Source organism: Onychomys torridus, chromosome 6 (genome assembly GCF_903995425.1).
Source record: "Onychomys torridus chromosome 6, mOncTor1.1, whole genome shotgun sequence".
Lineage (NCBI taxonomy): Eukaryota > Metazoa > Chordata > Mammalia > Rodentia > Cricetidae > Onychomys > Onychomys torridus.
The window spans coordinates 66,306,738-66,324,280 of record NC_050448.1 but is presented as its reverse complement, the minus strand read 5'-3'; the positions used below and the strand labels follow the sequence as shown (position 1 = coordinate 66,324,280).

Sequence of the window (17,543 nt, the reverse complement as noted above, 5' to 3'; positions counted from 1 at the left end):
GCTCCTGCGGCTTGGCGCTTCGCGGGGCTCGGGGACCGGGGAAGCCGGAAGCGCCGGCCCGCACAACCCTCACGAAGCCGGGCCACAGAGCCGGCCGAGGCCGGACCGCAGGGAAGAGGCGGGGAGGCGCGAGCCCCGCCGCATCCACGCCGATCCCGGTAGCCGCTGCCGGAAAGAGGCTGCGCTGGGCGGCAGGGGCGGGGCCGCGGACGGGGCGGGGCGGGGCCTAGTGGCTGCGCGGTGCGGAGCTGGTGTCGGACACGGCGGCGGCGGCTCCTGCACGCGTGGCCCCGCACCTGCTGCCCTCGTCCGGCCCGGAGCTCCGCGGCTATGCGGCTGGCGCTGCTCTGGGCCCTGGGACTCCTGGGCGCGGGCAGCCCTCGGCCCTCCCCGCCGCTCCCAAACATAGGTGAGTGCCCAGGAGGGAGTGGGGTCGAGGGGGTGACCGGGAAGAGATACGCGGAAACCCAGACGAGAAACACCGTGCTGGGGTCTGCCAGAGTCTAACCAGGGCGCAGCTTGCCTGGTTTGCGGACCAAGGCCTAGGGCTGGTGATTTGGCGAGGGAATGGAGAAGGGAGAAGGAGGAGGATGCAGGCGTCCCCTATCCACAAGTCCGGAGTGATCCCCGCAGACACCTTCAGGCTCCGCACTGGGGGCGGGGGGGGGGGCTGCCCAGCGCCCCTCAGAGTCATGGAAAGAGTCACTTCTCAGGACTGACGTCTTCGTCTCTCTGGGGCCTAGCTGACAGTCCCACGCTGTGTAGTGCCCGGAATAGGCACGGCTCGTGGGCTTTAGTGAAAAGGGTCATTTCCAGCCGTTCATTCCACATCTGGGCGGCCAACACCGCTGGCCCTGGAGCGGTGGCCACTAGAAGTCTGGCGGAGCGGGAGGGGCCCCGGAGGAGCCAGGGGAGGGAGCACTTGCCAGGAAAGAGTCTGGGACACCAACTCCTCCTTGGAACTTTCACTTCCCGCTGCTGTCTTGGGCTGGGGGCCGAGAGGGTAGGCGGGGGTGGAGTGTCCGGAGGGGAGAGGGCCATTGTTGGGGGGTGCTGGCGGAGGAAGCGGAGGCTGTTGGGAGCGGGTGCGCCTGACTGGGCATCGAGGCTGTTTAGGGAGGTCGGAGTGTTTGCACGGCTCACCCAGGGATGGGCGTTCCCAGCATCTCTTAAGTGAGGGAAAGGAAGGGCAAGTGGGCACCAGGCCACAAGGCTTCTCCCAGTCCTAAGAAAGCGCATTCCTGATTGGGTGGGGGTATGTGTGATTAAGAAGGGATGGGAACAGGGACGGGCTCTGTGAGGACATGGGATTGGCTGCGAGCAGGATAGACTGAACTTTCTTTAGGGACTTGTTGGGATTTTCAGTATCCTTGAAATCCCAGCATGCAATGCAGGAGCCCTTAAGTCACGGAGAGGCCTTGATGTATTGGGGGTTGGTGGGCCTGAGGACACCAGTCACCCCGGCCTTGCCGAGGATCCCCTCAGCAATCTCTTAGGATGTTCTGGGACCCTGCAGGAGGCACTGGAGAGCAGCAGCAAGCCAAACCAGGGAGGGCCCTGAGTGGATCCTTGGAGAGACAGGCCGTTCAGGACCTACCCCCAGTCAGCCTAGCAGAATTGCTCCAGGTGAGTCCCCATCCTGTTGATAATAATGTGAAGTGTGAGAAAATATATTATTAATCATCTTGAGGCCAAAGTGAGCAGACTTTGTAACAGGTCCCTCAGCACCTGGCTACACTTAGCCCCCTTCCCCTCTACACATACATCTGTCTGCCTCAGCCCCAGGCGGCCCATCCATGTACACTGGGAGAGTGTTACTAAATCTCCTTTCATCTCAATGCTGTTCATTTTCTCAGTAGGGAGAGGGACGGACAGACAGACAGGCACACACACACACACACACACACACACACACACACACACACATTCTGCAGCTGAGTCAGAGGAAGGGCTGGGGCCTGTGCCGGGTCCTTCATGATGCTTCCTCTCTGGGCAGGAAGCCGAGAAGGGGCGGTTCAGATACCTTCCTTGACCTCCCCACACAAGCCCCCAGAACAATGCCCAGTCCAGGCAGGGCTTCCTGGTCCCTCCCTTGGGATCCCCCAACCAGTGACCTAATCATTGGTACTCTCCTGAGAGCATGAGGTTTTCTAGTTATAGAGGGTAGGAGTGGTGGGCAGGACTAGTGGAGATGACATGCCTCTGGTGTTCACAGACTGGTCTACCTGAAGCCCTGAGGGTCAAATTGGAGCTGGACGGTGAAAGCCATGTCCTGGAGCTTCTACAGAACAGGTAAAGGTGGCAGACATGAGTCATCACGGGAAGGATTTACATACATTTATTATGCACTAGGTACTAAGTGCCTACCCTCATGGACTCCTTCACAACAGTCCTATAAGGTAGATACTATTATGCAGTTATCCTTATTTAACATGGGAAGAAGTTAAAGCCCAGAGAAATTAACTTGCCTGAGTTCATACAATCATATATCTCAAAAATCATTTTGGAACACAGAAAGGCTGGAGGAGACAGCAGCCCAGCCTTTTGACTCTGTGGCCTCAGAGGAACTGAGGAGTTTGGTGGTGTTGTCTGGTCTCTAACATGTCCTTGCCACCTCACTAGCTTGTCACTGCAACACCCTAGGAAGTGGCTCAGACACTGCTTTCCTTTTGTCACAGAGATCGAGTCCCTGGCCGCCCAACTCTGGTGTGGTACCAGCCTGATGGTACCCGAGTGGTCAGTGAGGGGCACAGTCTGGTGAGTCAGGCTCTCGTCTGCTGTTTCTGGCCTGGGCAGAGGCGGGGAGGATGATGGGAGGTGGCAGTCCTGCAGGAAGTGGGAGGATACTTTGCTGGCAAGCTGGACTCCAGGGTTCTCTGGTCTTCCCTGCGAGCGGGTGCTGGCTAATGTGGCTTCCCTGCTGCAGGAAAATTGCTGCTACCGAGGAGATGTGCAGGACCACCCGGGCTCCTGGGTCTCCCTCTGTGCCTGCTCCGGGATCAGGTACTGTGGGTGGGTTTGATATCCGGGAAGAGGATACACAAGCAGGAACCCGAAATGCTCTGACTCCGTCTTCTTCCTTAGGGGGCTGGTGGTCCTGTCCCCAGAGAGAAGCTATGCCCTGGAGCTGGGGCCTGGAGACCTTCAGGGTCCTCTCATTGTGTCTCGGACCCAAGACCTCCTCCTGCCAGCCCACACCTGTGCCCCAAGCTGGCATACACCTGTGCCCACTCAAGCTGGACCAGACCTTCTTCTGGGACAGCACCACATTCACAGGGTGAGGGGCACAGGAGCAGCCCAGGGCCGACTCAGAGCCCAGTTCACAGTGTCAGCAGCTCTTCCTCTGCTCGTTCCAGCAACCCCAGAAGGCAGATGCTACCAAGAGCTCGCTTTTCAAAAGAGGAGGGGGCATAGTTAGATGACTTGCCTGAGGCCATACACTAGTAAACAGTATATGTAAGATTCAGAAGCAGGGCTCGTCTCAAATATCGCCCCTATCTTCTAGGCCCATTGCAGAGAGCATTCACTTGAGTAGAAACTTCCACCTAAAAGCAATACAAACACAATTTCTTAATTTACAAAGGTGGAGATTACAATACAGTGTGAAAATCAAGGTCAATTGATAGGTCAAGTGCTTAGAACTGTGCCTGGAATAGTGTATTTGATAGCGTCAGATATTATTTAGTTGGTTTTCTGTTTCTCTTTTTGAGACAAGGTCTCACTGTGTAGCCCTGGCTGGCTGGGAACTTGCTTTATACACCAGGCTGGCCTTGAACTCACAGAGATCCACTGCCTCTGTCTCCCAAGTGCTGGGATTAAAGGCGTGCGCCACTATGCCTGGCTTTCGTTAGCATTTTTAAACACTGAAGGGAGCCAGGTTTGGTGGTACACAAATCCTAGCAGTTGTTTGGGAAGTGGAGGCAGGAGGATATTGAGTTCCCTGCCAGCCTGAGCTGTACAAGACACTGTCTCAAAACACCAGAAGCTTGTTTTTTGTTTTTAACTAGAGGCAGCCGCGTCTGGAGTGGAAAAAGTAGGGCCCTATGACCAGCTTCATCTATTTTTGGTCCAGGGTGGGCAGGTCTCTGGCCTCTCGGGCTTCCCATGAGGCCTTCATCCTCTGACTACTCAGAGTGGGCATGAACACAGCTCGCTCAGCCCGAGGCCATGGCCCTCAGGGGGATCTGCCTGACACACCCCACATCTTATCCACAGCTGAAGCGGGATGTTGTAACAGAGACCAAAACTGTTGAGCTGGTGATTGTGGTTGACAACACGGAGGTGAGTGTACCTGACGCCACAGCCCTCCTCCACTCACCCTGCCCCCACTTTCCCACTGTATTTCAAGGGAACCCCTCTTGACCCCCAGGTCAGAAAGTACCCCGACTTCCAACAGCTGCTGAACCGAACACTGGAAGTGGCCCTCCTGCTAGACACGGTGAGTTTGGGGCTGGGCAGGAGTCCCGCAGCTCCCTTGCTGCAGGTCCAGCCCCTTCTGAGTCCAGCTCTTTCAGTTTTTCCAGCCCTTGAAGGTCCGGGTAGCCCTTGTGGGCCTAGAGGCATGGACCCAGGGTGACCTGATAGAGATGAGTCCCAACCCAGCTGTCCTGCTGGACAGCTTCCTCCACTGGCGCCGGACAGACCTGCTGCCTCGGCTGCCCCACGACAGCGCCCAGCTGCTGACGTAAGTAGGATCCCAAGCTCAGCTCCCGGGACCCTGTGCTAGCTTGTCAGTGCCTGGTTCATGTCCCTTCAACTCCTCCGGGGCGCCAACAATGGCTTTAGACCCTGATCTCTCACCTCTGTCCCACAGTGGTACTTCTTTCTCTGGGCCCATGGTGGGCATGGCCATTCAGAACTCCATCTGTTCCCCCGACTTCTCAGGAGGTGTGAATATGGTAAGGTATCTGCGGGTCTCCTCATTTCCAGGTACATATCTCCTGTGCATGGAGCCTTTACTCACTGAAAGCTCCCTTCAGGCTTCACCAGCCTTAAAGCTGTGCCCAAAGAGGGTAGAGTCGCCAGGCAGCAGTGGTGCATGCCTTTAATCCCAACACTCGGGAGGCAGAGGCAGGAGGATCTCTGTAAGTTCGAGGCCAGCCTGGTCCACAGAGCGAGATCGAGAACAGGCACCAAAACTACACAGAGAAACCCTGTTTCGAAAAACAGAAAAAACAAAACAAAACAAAAAGAAGAGGGTAGCATCCACAAAATGGTCCTGACGTGTCAGGGAACTCGTTTGTGGCCAGTTCATCATAGCATACAGAGCTGTCATTTATGAGACTTTTGCATTTCTGAGGCCCACAGGCAGAGGGGCTACAGTGTGTGTGGCGGGGGATGCACGACTGAGTTGAGCTAGAACTTAAGATTTCCTGTCACCCAGGCTTGGACTTGCCTACTTTAGAAGCAATTAAGGAGGAAGACAGTATCCAGGAGAGTAATAAGGAGGGGATTCGGGTGTCCAGGCTGGGGTTGGAGCTGGGGTCATCTCCCTCCCCGATGATAGGACCACTCCACAAGCATCTTAGGAGCGGCCTCCTCAATCGCCCATGAGTTGGGCCACAGCCTGGGTCTAGACCATGATTCACCTGGGAGCAGTTGTCCCTGTCCAGGTCCAGCCCCAGCCAAGAGCTGCATCATGGAAGCCTCCACAGAGTGAGTAACTGGGAGGAGGGAGGTGGGGGGCAGGATGAGTTAGGATGCAGAGGATGAGGCAAGCTTGAGAGCCTCTAGCCCGGCCCTCCTCGTCCTCTCCCCAGCTTCCTACCAGGTCTGAACTTCAGCAACTGCAGCCGGCAGGCCCTGGAAAAAGCCCTCCTCGATGGGATGGGCAGCTGCCTCTTTGAACGGCTGCCCAGCCTGGCCCCTATGGCCTCCTCTTTGTGTGGAAATATGTTTGTGGACCCTGGCGAGCAATGTGACTGTGGCTTCCCAGATGTGAGCCCCTGACCCAAAGCCGTGCCCATCTGTGCCCTCATTCTGACTATCCAGCCCTTCCTAAGTCCCCTGAGCAGCTTTCTGAGGGGACCTTCCTGACTTCTCTGGTTCTCGTTTACTGTGTGGCATCGACACCTGGGTTTGCTCTCTGGGGGGATGGGAGAGCTTGAGCATTGGCGCTGCCCTGAGACCCCCCCCCCCCCCGGGCCCCTTGCCTGCAGGAATGCACCGATCCTTGCTGTGATTACTTTACCTGCCAACTACGGCCAGGAGCACAGTGTGCATCTGCTGGACCCTGTTGTCAGAACTGCAAGGTGGGCACAGACCGGAGACCAGCCACCCCGGAGCTCACCTGCCAGGTGACAGGGTCCAAGAGTCATTCTGATCTCTGTGACCCTGAGCCCCTGGCTGAATTTGCCCAGTACCTACTTTGATGTTGACCACCTTCCACAGTTGCACCCAGCTGGTTGGCAGTGCCGCCCTCGCAGAGACGATTGTGATTTGCCTGAGTTCTGCCCAGGAGATAGTTCCCAGTGCCCCCCTGACCTCAGGCTGGGGGATGGTGAACCCTGTGCTGGTGGACAGGCTGTGTGTATGCACGGGCGCTGTGCCTCCTATGCCCAGCAGTGCCGGTCACTTTGGGGACCTGGGGCCCAGCCTGCTGCACCACTTTGCCTCCAAACAGCCAACACTCGGGGTAATGCCTTTGGGAGCTGTGGGCGCAGCCCCAATGGCAGCTACGTGCCCTGCACTCCTAGGTAAGTGGAGAAAACAGGCTCCTCCTGAATTTGTGGGAACCTTGGCACGGCTTCTACCGACCCTGCTTGCCTTTCTGCCCCTAGAGATGCCATTTGTGGACAGCTTCAGTGCCAGTGGGGGAGGAACCAGCCTCTGCTGGGCTCAGTCCAAGATCTGCTCTCAGAGGTCCTGGAAGCCAATGGGATGCAGTTGAACTGCAGCTGGGTACACCTGGACCTGGGCAATGATGTGGCTCAGCCCCTCCTGGCTCTGCCTGGCACGGCCTGTGGCCCTGGCCTGGTGAGTAGCCTGGGTGGTTGAGACCAGGTGGGAAGGAACACCTGAAATACAGCAAGTTGTGCCCAGGCTTCTCCCCCCGCCCCCCACCAGTCGTAAAGGGCAGAGGCTTCACAGGAGGCCAGACTGTTTCCTCAGCGGTCTTGTCCAGTTTCATAGCTGTAAAGCATAGCCTCACAGCTTTGCAGGTCCCGTCCCTATAAGGCCCTGTGAGAACGCGGCCTTGGCTCTTCTCTCTACGGAACAGGTGTGCATTGACCATCGGTGCCAGCCCGTGGATCTCCTGGGAGCACAGGAGTGTCGGAGCAAATGCCATGGCCATGGGGTGAGCTGGGTGCAGGAGATGAAAGGGGGAAGGGAGCCTGCTGAAGGGGAAGGGGACTTTGGAGGCAGACGTACCCTGGCTTCAGTCTTTCCCATTTCCTGGGAGCGTGATATCAACCATCCTGAAGTGTTTTCTCATTCAAGTGGACATCAGAACGGCACCCAAGGGGTGGGGGTTTAGCTCAGTGGTAGAGCACTCGCCTAGCAAGCGCAAGGCCCTGGGTTCGATCCTCAGCTCAAAGGAAAAAAAAAAAAGGAACGGCACCCATATCCTGGAGGGCATGAAGTGGGTATGAAAGCTGCTAACTAGTGACCAACATATTAGAGGGGTTAGCTTGCTGCCACTTCCCCTGGCATGGATAAAGACTTCCTCCCTCCAGGAGGGAGGTTATGTCTACCCATAATCCACAGCATTCCCGTCAGTTTGAGAAGTCTAAGCTCTTGAAAAGCTAGATGAAGACCAGCAGTGGGGGCTCACGCCTTTAGTCTCAACACTAAAGAGGCAGATGGATCTCTGAGTTGGAAGCCAGCCTGGCCTGGGACAGCCAGAGCTACACAGAGAAATCTGGTCTTGGGGAAAAAAAAGAAAAAAGAAAGAAAAGGAAAGCCAGATAGAGGGAAATGGTCCCACCTCACAGATGTCTTCATCGCTTGCTCTGTACCTCAGGTCTGTGACAGCAGCAGGCACTGCCAGTGTGAGGAGGGCTGGGCATCTCCTGACTGCAGCACTCAGCTCAGAGGTAGCTCGGAGATGGCCAGGGTGCTGGGGCGGGGGAAACGGCCCTACCCATTGCCTTTCTCTTTGGTCCTCTTCCTGAGTTCTTAGGCATATCCACCCTCAGTGTGACCTCTTTCCATAGCAACCAGCTCCCTGACCACGGGCCTGCTCCTCAGCCTCCTGTTGTTGGTGGTCTTAGTCCTCCTTGGTGCCAGCTACTGGCACCGAGCCCGCCTGCATCAGCGACTCTGCCAGCTCAAGGGATCCAGCTGCCAATACAGGTATGAACGTCCTTTCCCTTCTTCAGTCCAGGACAGTTCTGAAGCCCCTGCTTCTTTCCTGTTTGTTTCGGTTTTTCGAGACATGGTTTCTCTGGGTCTCCCTGGCTATGCTGGAACTCACTCTGTAGCCCAGGCTGGCCTCGAACTCAAAGATCTGCCTGCCTCTGCCTCCCGAGTGCTGGGACTGAAGATGTGCGCCACCACTGCCTGGCTTTTAAGCCCCTGCTTCTAAAGGCCCAAGCCATGCAGTCCTTAGCCCCTATTTTTAAATCCCAAACTCTCAGACTCTGGGTTTCCTGACCACCATTCCTACACACCAATCTACCATCTCTACATGTAGCGATATCTCTCTCTCTCTCTCTCTCTCTCTCTCTCTCTCTCTCTCTCTCTCTCTTTGGTTTTTTGAGACAAGGTTTCTCTGTGTAGTTTTGCGCCCTTCCTGGAACTCACTTTGTAGACCAGCTGGTCTCGAACTCACAGAGATCCGCCTGCCTCTGCCTCCCGAGTGCTGGGATTAAAGGCGTGCGCCGCCACCACCCGGCTCTACATGTATCTCTTAACTTCACCCCAGGTACTAGGGCCACTTCACTCAGGACCCCAAAGTAGGGGAAAGGTAGCCTTCTCCCAGGCTGTTCAGCCACACCCCTGGCCTAAGCCACACGAAGCTGCCCTCCAAGGGCTAAAGGGTTAACTCCTCCCAGATCAGCAGGTGAGTGGCTAGGTCCTATTCTCTCTTTGGCTTTCTTCATACTCAGGGCAGCCCAACCAAACCCTCCTGAATGGCCAGGACCTCCACAGCGGGCACAGCAGATGCCAGGCGCCAAGGTAAGCTCTGGATGGCAGAGCAAAGAGAGTCCACATTATTTGCACCTACCTCAGGCCTAGAGGTAGCCTAAAGATTCAAGACTCAAAAAAAGACTCGGAGTGCCCAGTCAGTCCAAGGAGTCAGGACAGCAAGAGTGGCAGGGCCAGTCACCCCCGGGAGGCTCTGCTGAGCTCTTTCAGCTAGCCAAATTGGTAGCTTTGAGAGATGGTTCCATGCATACCCGTCAGCAACCAGGGCCATGGGTGGTGGGCAAAGGGCCTTCAGTGTGCTACGATCTGACACCACGTGTGGAAGGCTGCCGAATGCCCAGGGCCCTCTTTAACGGCAGGAGGGTGTGTATGGAGTCAGCCTGCATGTCCTCTTATTTACACGTCACTCCTCTGCATGTAGCTGAGAACCTTCCCACTGCCTCTGGGACTCTGCTGCCCCGGGCTGAAGACTAACCCCTGTCTGTCCACATCTGTCTGTCTTTTCTTGCCCACTCTGCCTGTCTGCTCCTCCCGCCCTCTCAGCAAGCTAGTGCGGTCATCTTGCCGGTGCCCCCCTCCAGGCCGCTGCCACCTAACCCTGTGCCCAAGAAACTCCAGGTAAATCTGGGCTGGGCCTTGCCCTGGCTCAGGACAGGTGGGAGGCTAGATGCCCAGTCCCAGTTCTCATCCCCGCTTCCCCCCAGTGGTGTTCTTCATTAGGAGACCAGGGTGCCCCCTCAGCCTTCCAAGTCCCAGAAGCAGCAGAGTGAGCCTCCCGCCGTGGTCTCTACTACCACCTGGTGGCCAATAGTGGGACTACATCCATCCAGGGACTCCATGATTGATCCGCACCTTCCTTCCCCGAGGCTCCTGTCTATTGGCAAGCACCCAGAGCCCCCTGCGCATGCTCCCATTTTCCCTCGACCCCCTGGCTGACTTTGCACGCTGACACCCCCCCCCGGGAGCCTCTGCATGCTCGCTTGCCTTGACTGCTTTCCGAACCACTACTCCTCTCTTTGTTCAGGCTGAGCTGGCTGAGCGATCCAATCCCCCCACTCGCCCTCTGCCCGCTGACCCTGTGGTGAGGCACCCAAAGGTAACAGTGAGGGGAAAGCAGGGCATTGCATTGCCTCTCCACCTAAAGCCATGGTGGCAACACAGGGTGCCTCCCTCTATGCCTCGGGGCAGGTACCGCAGTGGCACCTCTGGTAGTGACAGGTTTGTGTGGAGACCGCTCCGTTGAGGGTGGGAATCACGACATCCTTCCAAACTGGTCTTTTCTCTCAGTCTCAGGGGCCTACCAAACCCCCACCCCCAAGAAAGCCACTGCCTGCCAACCCACAGGGCCGGCACCCATCAGGTGACCTGTCGGGTCCCGGAGATGGGAGCATGCAGCCGGTGGTGCCCTCCAGGTAGGTGAAGAGGGTGTTGCTGGGGATGGCCGTCCTGCTGCCAGTGAGGCAGCTAGGGCAAGAGTTTTGACCTTTTACATTTCTTTTCCCCTTGGCTTTCTAAACTCCAGGCCAGCTCCACCACCCCCAGCAGTATCCTCGCTCTACCTCTGACCTCTCTTGAGACTTGGCTGACTCCTGCCCAGATTTAAGACTTAAAGAAGTGAACTCTCTGCCGCTGCCGGCCCCCCCCCCCCCCCCCAAATGACTGGAGGGGCAGGAGTCTAGACAATGCAGTGTCCAGCCCTAAGGAACCACCCACCATCATGCGCTGATAAGCCACACCTGGGGACCCACCAAAATAGCTGCACCCGGCTGCTGGGGAGGGGCTGGGGCTGGAGTAGGGGGCAGAGGGACATGCACACAGTCTGTCTTTGCTCTTTTGTAATAAATGTGAGATCTTGGAATGTGGCTCCTGGAAGCTGGGTGGTTCCTGTTGTTTCTAGGTCTGGCCACTAGGAGACGCTGCTGAGTCAGACCAGGGCCTGTTGGGGAGTATGACATCCCAGAAAGGGTCAACTAGAATTTGTCACTGGGGATGCTTACAGCTTGTTTCTGCCCAGCCTTGGGTGGCCTCTAGTTTCCAAGTGCCCTGTGCCAATGCTGTTCAGCCCCGCACCGGAGCTATAGACAAGTGACCTAAGTCGTCAGACCTGCATCCCCACCCTCTGACCAGTGGCTGGGAAAATGGATCTAACTGGTGTTCTCAGAGCCCTGAGCCTGGGCGGAGCAGGGCAGCAACTGCTTGGATTCCAAGGCTTCACACCTGCCTCCTCCACCTCCCTGCCCCCACCTAAGGCGCTAGAACAAAGGTGCTTTGTGCCTTGTACAGATTGCGACTACCTCATCACTTGGTCCTCAGGACTGAGGCCTCCTGGGAGAGAGAAGGTGTGGGGGGATAAGAGGCAGGCTCTTCCCCAAAGTGGTCACCCAGTATGACACCTAAGGCTCTAGAGGACTGGGGGTGTTCCCAGAGGCACTTCATGTCTTCCCCTTGCACCATCCTCTGGATGCTCAAAGAAAAGAGCAATGCATGGGAGTGATTCTTCTGCTTCAGCCTCCAAAAATATCTGGGGTTTCTGGTGCTGGCCAGCGTGCGCGCGTGGGGGGTTGAGGGGTGCCTGTGTGAACTATCTTGAGTGTAGTTTAAGCTGATTGGAACTCTGGATTCTTCCGGGACATTCTCCCGGTGCTGAGACAATGTTTGTAATCGCATATGCAGTCCAGCTCGGCCTCCCAGACTTTCAATAAGGCTTTCTATCTTGAACTAATGCAGACACAAAAGACAAAATCTGAACAAAACAAAACCCAGCCCTCTTAGGTGGTAGTGCATGAGTGCGTGTCTGTAATCCCAGCACCGGGGAGGACGGGGCAGGAGGATTATTGCCAGTTTGAAGCCAGCCTGGGTTACGAGTAAATTCCAGGCTAGCCAGGCTTTAGGGTTAAGACCCTGTTTCAAACAAAGCACAATATGGGATCGGAGAAAGGACTCAGCCTTGGTAACGTGCTTACTTGAGTTCGGATCCCCAGCGCGCATGTAAAAAGCCCCAGGTGTAATGCTTCTGTAACCCAACAGCGGGTGGGAAGGGGTGGGGTGGGGCTAGGAAACAGGAGGATCACACACACCCCCAGCCCCCAAGCTTACAGGACTGCAAGCCTAGCCAATCAGCGAGCTCCGGATTCAGTGAGCGACCCTGTCTCAAAAAATAAGGTGGAGAGGGATAGAAGCAAGACCTCCCGGCCACGACAACTCGCACGAACACGTACACACACATACAAAAACCAAAGCCCAAATCCTCAAAACAAAAACTCCTTAGGGGACTAGGTCCGCTCTGCCACCCTCTCTCAGCACAGTGAGATCCAAAGGGAAGCTTTGGCTAACCTGGAGCGCACAGGAATGCACAAAGGGTTAACCAGAGTTGGCCCAGGGTGGAGAGGCGGAGACGAGTTGTCATTGGTGGAAAGTTATCCAGGGGTGTGGTCTAAGAGTCTCCGCACCCCACCTCCTTTCCGTCCCCCCCCCCCCCCCACCCCCTCCACTTTTGTACCTTTCTCGCCGGGACAGAGAAGCGGGCCGGGACCAGCCGGGCCAGACCAGACTGGACCCCAGGGGCGATGCGGCTGCTGCCGCTGCTGCGGACTGTCCTCTGGGCCGCGCTGCTCGGCTCGCGCCTGCGGGGGTGCTCCAGCCTCCGCCACGCTGTCTACTGGAACTCCACTAACCCCAGGTAGCCTGGCCGAGCGAGGCGAGCGCCAAGCTGGGCCCGCGCGCTCCCAGGCTGTGCGCGCACCCGCCGCTCGCCTTTTGCAAGGCGCTGTCTGAGCCCTGCCCAGCCGCGCGCCGGGGCTCCTTTGTTTGAGCCGGCGGGGGAGGGGCGAGGCGTGCCTGGGGTCCCCCCGCCCGAACGTGTTGGGGGGCGGGCGGAGGACCCTAGTCCTGAGGGTAGTCGGATTGAGTCTGAAAGCAGGGAGCTGGGGGGCCCGGGCCCGTATTCCGGGCCCCGCCCCCCTTTTCTGGTGAGCCCCAGCCTCCGGCCGGCAGGAGCTGGGGCGGACCGCTGAGAGCCCGGGAGGGGTCTTTACCCTAGAGAAAGAACGTGAGTTCCTCTCCGGTTCTCAGGCCCCCTCGGCCCCTGATTTCGTTTGGTTATCTCTGCTCCCATCTTGATTTTATTTCTGTCCAATCCTGGCCTTGCCCTTCCAGCTGATTCACCTGTGGGCCAGCCATTTGACCTTGCTAACCTCAGTTATGTCATCTACAAAATGGGCTAATAATACCCAGTACCCTGGGAAGCAAGCGGACTGACTGAGGTCAGGCTTGTGAAAAGAAGTACAGCTGTACAGATTTAAATGCGTGTTTCTTCCTCTCTGCTGAGCTGGCTGCCTTTGAACCTCGGTATTTTTTGCTGTTTGCATCCTGCCTCCCATTTCTCCCTGCCTCTCTGCCTTCCCCATCTGTTTTCCTCTCTGATTTTCTACTTCAGACAATCTGTGGCTCTGTTCATTTATTCACTATGGTTTGATAAGCACATACTGTGTGTCAAGACTAGTGCTGATCTGCTGGGCATTACCAATGTGAGAGGCCGAAACACTGCCCTGTGGGAGGCCACAGACCCCCAGGAGGGCAGGCCCAAGATCGCCATTCCAATACCAGGGCTGGGTGATAAGAGCTATTGTCCTGAACTCTGGCTGCTTCTATCTCCTCCTAATTCTGCCTTTACTGTTCTGACCGGTGCCTCACCACCCAGCTCTTGAGTTTCTGGTTCATTCACCAAATCCACAAGTATTTATTGGGCTCTGGCTTTGTCGGGGTGCCTTTCCACACCCAGTGTAATGAAACATATGAAGACGCTATCTTCCATCAGCTTGCCTTCTAGTGGTCTGAGCTAAGCCCGAGAATCCTTCTCATCAAGAGTTCCTACAGCAGGTGGTCCTCGGCTCCCCACTGAAGGACGTTTAGAGGCCTTTTCTAAGTCATGCTTTACTGTGTGCGTGGTGTTGGAGGCAGGATTCATTCAGTATTTGGTGCTGTGGGGTGGCCTGTACTGATTCCCCCAGGCTGCTTCTGAGAGGTGAGGAAGAGGAACTGGATTGTGCAGAGGTGGGGGGGGGGTGTCTTTTATACCTAGAATTGTCTGGTCAAAAAAGGAAGTTGGACTGTGTATGGTGGCACATGCCTGTAATCCCAGTCTTCCCAAGGCTGAGATGGCACGCGGGGGCTCACAACCTCGGCAGCACCAGCTCCAGACCAGCCACCACCTCTGGCCTCTGCTGGCACTTGCCCTCACTTCATATACCCACGTACATGCACATGCCTGACTAAAAAAAATGATATAGTAATACAGAGACGGAGATGAGGCGGGAAGGTCATGAGTTCAAGGCCAGCTTGGGCTGCCTAAGGTCCCCCCTAAAAAGAAAAGAAGGAGCCCACTTACTCATTCTCTTTTGACTATGCCTGTTTCCCCCTGCATGTGGTACTGAGTATCCTAAGAGCTGTAACTTCCTCCCTAGCTTTCTGTGGGCATGTATCTGTTCCCCTGCCTTGGCCTCATCCTGGCGGGATCCATCCTCTTAGCATTTATCAGGCACAGATGGTAGGCCAGGCCCCATGCGGGGCAATGGGCTGCAGGGAAGGTGTCCTGAAAGATTGGGTAGGCTGATGGCCGCCTCACCGATAAGGAAGCCTTATGGGCACTACAGCCCCTTAACCGCTCTAGAATGGACTTGATCATCACATTTATTACCGAGACGCCGTCTCAGGGAGGTGTGCAGTCTAGGAATTGGCGCAGACCTGTAATCTCAGCTACTTAGAAGGCTAGGGAAGGAGGATCATAGATTCAAGGCCCACTTGAACTATAGTGAGTTCAAGGCCAGCCTGGGCAACTTAGCAAGCCCCTGTTCCAAAAGGAAAAGTTAAAAGGTTAGTCATAGCTAAGTAGCAGGGCACTGAGCGTGCGGGCCTTAGATTGTATCCCAGCTACCAAAAAGAGGGAGAAAAGATTTTGAAAAGGGGTAGGCCGTTCTTGGAAACGAATGCCTTCCCGAGCTATTCCATCTCTAGTGGGTGTGAGAGAGGCCGGCTCAGACCCCACAGCTGTCCAGTTGTGCTAGGCTGGAACCCATCAGCCCACAATCCCTTGTCCCCACAGGCTGCTTCGAGGAGATGCCGTGGTGGAGCTGGGCCTCAACGATTACCTAGACATCTTCTGCCCACATTATGAAAGCCCGGGCCCCCCGGAGGGCCCTGAAACCTTTGCTTTGTACATGGTGGACTGGTCAGGCTACCAGGCCTGCAAGGCACAGGGGGCAAACGCCTTCCAGCGATGGAAATGCTCTCTGCCTTTTGCTCCCTTTGTCCCTGTTCACTTCTCCGAAAAGATTCAGCGCTTCACACCTTTCTCCCTGGGCTTTGAGTTCTTGCCTGGAGAGACTTACTACTACATCTGTGAGTGAGCAGGGCATACTGCATGCCTCCTGGGGGAGGGGCTGGGGGGGATGGGCTCTTTGCCTTCGCTTTGCGTTAAAGGAAGGAGGAAGGAAAGGCTGTGGGGAAGGGAGCTGTGGCTTCTGAGGCTCAGGGGCTTGGTTTGAGTCTGGGACAAGGTAAGGAAACGTCTCAACCGAATCTGTGCCGAGAAGGATAGAGAAACGGGGAAGGAGGGACTAGGGAGATGCCAAGAGGCACCGATGAGCTGGTACTTGGTGTGACTCCCAAAGGAGATAAGCCAAGGAGGCCTGAGATAGTCTGACTCCAAGGAATGGTGTTCTATGCTGACTTCTTCCTCCCAATTCCCCCTCAGCGGTGCCAACTCCGGAGAGTCCTGGCCGGTGCCTGAGACTCCAGGTGTCTGTCTGCTGCAAGGAGATCAGTAAGTGGGCCAGGGTCTCACCAGCAGCCCTTCCAGCCAGTCGGGAGCCCTGGGGAGGAGAGGAGGAGTGGGGGAAGCAGGAACGTCAGACCTAAGGGGTCCGGGCTAAGCGTCAAGCTGCAGCCTCGTCTCCCATAAGTCATCCCTGTGGGTGCCTTCCACCACACCTTTTTAAAAAGCTGGACACAGAGAATGGGGTCCCCAAGGGGCAAGTCCCTTCAGAGCCTTAACTGGACTTGGAGACTATTGATTGGGAAAACTTAGAGGTTGGGGTTTGGGAAGGATGAGGGTGATCGTGGGTAGGGAGTGGCTGCCTTGGGAGACCCGAGAGAATGGAAACAGAATGGGAAGGGTGGGGAGGAGGCTGCTGAGGAAGCAGGCAGGCCCCCACACTTGCACCTCTGATCCCTCACAGGGTCCGAGTCAGCCCACCCTGTTGAGAGCCCTGACGAAAGTGGTACATCTGGGTGGCGAGGAGAGCATGCTCCCAGCCCCCTGTCTCTCCTGCTGCTGCTGCTGCTCCCAATACTTCGTCTCCTGCGAGTTCTGTGAGCCAAGCACACCTTCCCCGTCCCCCCAAGGAACCAGGGCCCTCTCCAAGATCCTCTGTTGAAGGGGTTCCTGCTACCACAGCGGTGATGCCAAGCCAGGCAGACACGATGAAGCTTTGATGTGCAAAGTCAGAGGGTCTGAGGTGACCCTTGTAGGTGACTGCCCCTCACCACAGGCTGGAGAGGAACTTCGAGGGAGCTGCAGACAGTACGGGGCACCCTGGAGCATAGCTGCTTTGATGGCTTTGTCTCCTCCCACCTGGAAGACTGGGGTTTGGTGGGATCAAATCCTTGAGCCACTGGGGGCCGAAGCCAAAGACCTGGGAACAGGTGGGTTCCTGGCCGAGAGCAAAGGAGAAGCCATGACATCTGTGCCCTCTAGGCCTCTTCCCAGGGGGCCATTTCTCTTGTCTTCTGTGAAGACGGACTTGCCATGAGGTTGAATTCCATGCTGGTTTGTATTTTTTATAAGTGTTTGGACCAAACCTTCAATAAATCACCCATTCTCGTGGGGCATGGTGGCTCACACCTGTAATCCCAGCACTGGGGGTGGGGGGTGGGGGTGGTGAGCAGAAAGTCAGCCTGGGTATGAGAGACCCTGTCTCAAAAAAAAAAAAAAAAAAAACAAGAAAAAAAGACAAAAGAAAAAACGAGACCAGTGAGAAGGTTCAGCAGGTTAAAGCCTTGACCACCTGTGTTCAGTCCCTGGAACCCACGTGGTGGAAAAGAGAACAGACTCCTGAAAGTTGTCCTTTGGATATGCCACATGGCATGACAATGAACATGCCACTTGCGTGCACGCATGTACACACACACACACACACACACACACACACACACACACACACAAATAATAAACTTTCATTAAAAACCACCCATCTTTGTGTTAACTCTGCTTCTGGCTTCTTCCCTGACACCTGAACTCCCTGGGGCCCCAGCTCTTAGCTTGACTTGGCCTGACCTCCATGCCAGCTGTGCCCAGGCCATCCATGCCAGACATCAGTGGGCACCCTTCTGGGCAGTTTGGGATAGGTGCCAGCAGCAGCTGTGGAGCTTGGCACCCTCTCGCACCTCCCCAGCCA

The 17,543-nt window shown here is 56.2% G+C and overlaps 2 protein-coding genes across 6 annotated transcripts; both read left to right on the top strand.

Annotated features, from left to right (window-relative positions):
• The first annotated feature begins 230 nt into the window (after nucleotides 1–230).
• On the top strand, nucleotides 231–10,947 carry Adam15 (ADAM metallopeptidase domain 15). Of its 5 annotated transcripts, XM_036191181.1 has the most exons (23): nucleotides 232–409; nucleotides 1,517–1,626; nucleotides 2,216–2,292; nucleotides 2,679–2,757; nucleotides 2,927–3,003; nucleotides 3,085–3,277; nucleotides 4,216–4,281; nucleotides 4,370–4,438; nucleotides 4,515–4,684; nucleotides 4,814–4,898; nucleotides 5,507–5,655; nucleotides 5,760–5,937; nucleotides 6,159–6,251; nucleotides 6,391–6,695; nucleotides 6,780–6,975; nucleotides 7,220–7,297; nucleotides 7,964–8,036; nucleotides 8,157–8,295; nucleotides 9,051–9,120; nucleotides 9,634–9,708; nucleotides 10,115–10,186; nucleotides 10,378–10,502; nucleotides 10,613–10,947. In XM_036191181.1, exons 1-23 carry the CDS (start codon nucleotides 331–333, stop codon nucleotides 10,653–10,655), a joined length of 2,601 nt encoding a protein of 866 aa, XP_036047074.1. In that variant the 5' UTR covers nucleotides 232–330; the 3' UTR covers nucleotides 10,656–10,947. The 5 variants fall into 5 exon arrangements, with proteins under 5 accessions (XP_036047077.1, XP_036047078.1, XP_036047074.1 ...); XM_036191182.1 differs by lacking the exon at nucleotides 10,115–10,186; XM_036191184.1 differs by lacking the exons at nucleotides 10,378–10,502; nucleotides 10,613–10,947 and having other exon boundaries at nucleotides 231–409; nucleotides 9,795–10,180.
• A 1,632-nt stretch (nucleotides 10,948–12,579) lies between these two features.
• On the top strand, nucleotides 12,580–16,966 carry Efna4 (ephrin A4). The gene is made up of 4 exons (XM_036191190.1): nucleotides 12,580–12,769; nucleotides 15,191–15,486; nucleotides 15,842–15,910; nucleotides 16,326–16,966. Exons 1-4 carry the CDS (start codon nucleotides 12,657–12,659, stop codon nucleotides 16,460–16,462), a joined length of 615 nt encoding a protein of 204 aa, XP_036047083.1. The 5' UTR covers nucleotides 12,580–12,656; the 3' UTR covers nucleotides 16,463–16,966.
• Nucleotides 16,967–17,543: the final 577 nt, after the last annotated feature.